Consider the following 1,109-nt stretch of genomic DNA (forward strand, 5'->3'; position numbering starts at 1 on the left):
TGGGGTCATTGGAAATGACTCCAGATTACCATGGTAGGTCCCAGCAGTACCCACAGTGGTACTCTGGCCTTTCCTACCACCTTCAAGGACATCAGGTGCCATTACTCGTTCTTGGTGACATTCAGGACCATTACTAGAGTAGATTCGGCCTCTACTAGGGTCACTATAATCATAGTGCCACACCTTTCGAGGATCACCCAGCGAACCATTGGGCATTTCCGAATTAAAGGCCTTACCCTGCACATACCCAGCCCCATGCTCTGTAGTTGCCTTAGACCCACCACCAGAACCAACGGGGTTGAAGGAAAAGCTCGGACTCTCCTGCCCGTACAAAGGCATACCATAATCAGAGGTAGCATTCGACGCCACAGGAAGACCTTGGTCATGACTGCTACGACCTACATCACGACCAAAAGGCTCTCCATTACCATTCAAGCTAAAGGCAGAGCCAGTACATTTTCTCAACGTAACATGCCTATCATAAGGACTCCTCAAATCGTTATTACTACCAATAACCTGTTGAGCTCCTACACGATCAGGATTTAAATCAAAAGCTTGAGCACCCTGCACCGTCTTCACAGTAGGCCTTCCCATATTCGTCAATTTGAGATCAATAGCCTCAAGACGACGATCAAACCTAGAAGTCACTTCATTGTGTTGACGGTCACGATCATCCAAGCAAATCTTCACAGCATTAAAGTTATCATTAGTAGCAGTCCTCAACTCCTCTACAGAGTTATAAACCTTCTCGTCTAACGCACCCACCGAGGTAGATAATTCTTTACGTAGGCGGGCATTCTCAACATCGATAGACTCCTTATGCTTATCAATCACGTTCATCAGAGTCGAGTGAGCAGCACTGTTTTCTTGCCGCATCCTCTGAAATTCAGAGGCCAAGAAGTCAGTAAACTGGCCACCTTTCTTCTCAGAACCAGTAATACTCTCAACAGCTTTGTTAGCAGAATCATAATCAAAGCCCGATGAGACCAGACCCTTAGAGGAGAGACCACCCTCTTTACCAGTACTACCCGCATCCTCCGGCAAATCACCATCCAAAGGTGGTGATTCCTTTGGTGCGTCATCATCTTCTTTCTCGAGGCTCATTAAGG

The 1,109-nt window shown here is 46.9% G+C and overlaps 1 protein-coding gene across 1 annotated transcript; it reads right to left on the bottom strand.

Annotated features, from left to right (window-relative positions):
* Positions 1–101: 101 nt before the first annotated feature.
* Pmar_PMAR029063 (hypothetical protein) lies at positions 102–840 on the bottom strand (the record flags this gene model as incomplete). The annotated part of the gene is made up of 2 exons (XM_002776108.1): positions 102–163; positions 237–840. 2 exons carry the CDS (start codon positions 838–840, stop codon positions 102–104), a joined length of 666 nt encoding a protein of 221 aa, XP_002776154.1.
* Between the last annotated feature and the right edge of the window lie 269 nt (positions 841–1,109).

Source organism: Perkinsus marinus (assembly GCF_000006405.1).
Source record: "Perkinsus marinus ATCC 50983 genomic scaffold scf_1104296954438, whole genome shotgun sequence".
In the NCBI taxonomy this organism is placed as follows: domain Eukaryota; phylum Perkinsozoa; order Perkinsida; family Perkinsidae; genus Perkinsus; species Perkinsus marinus.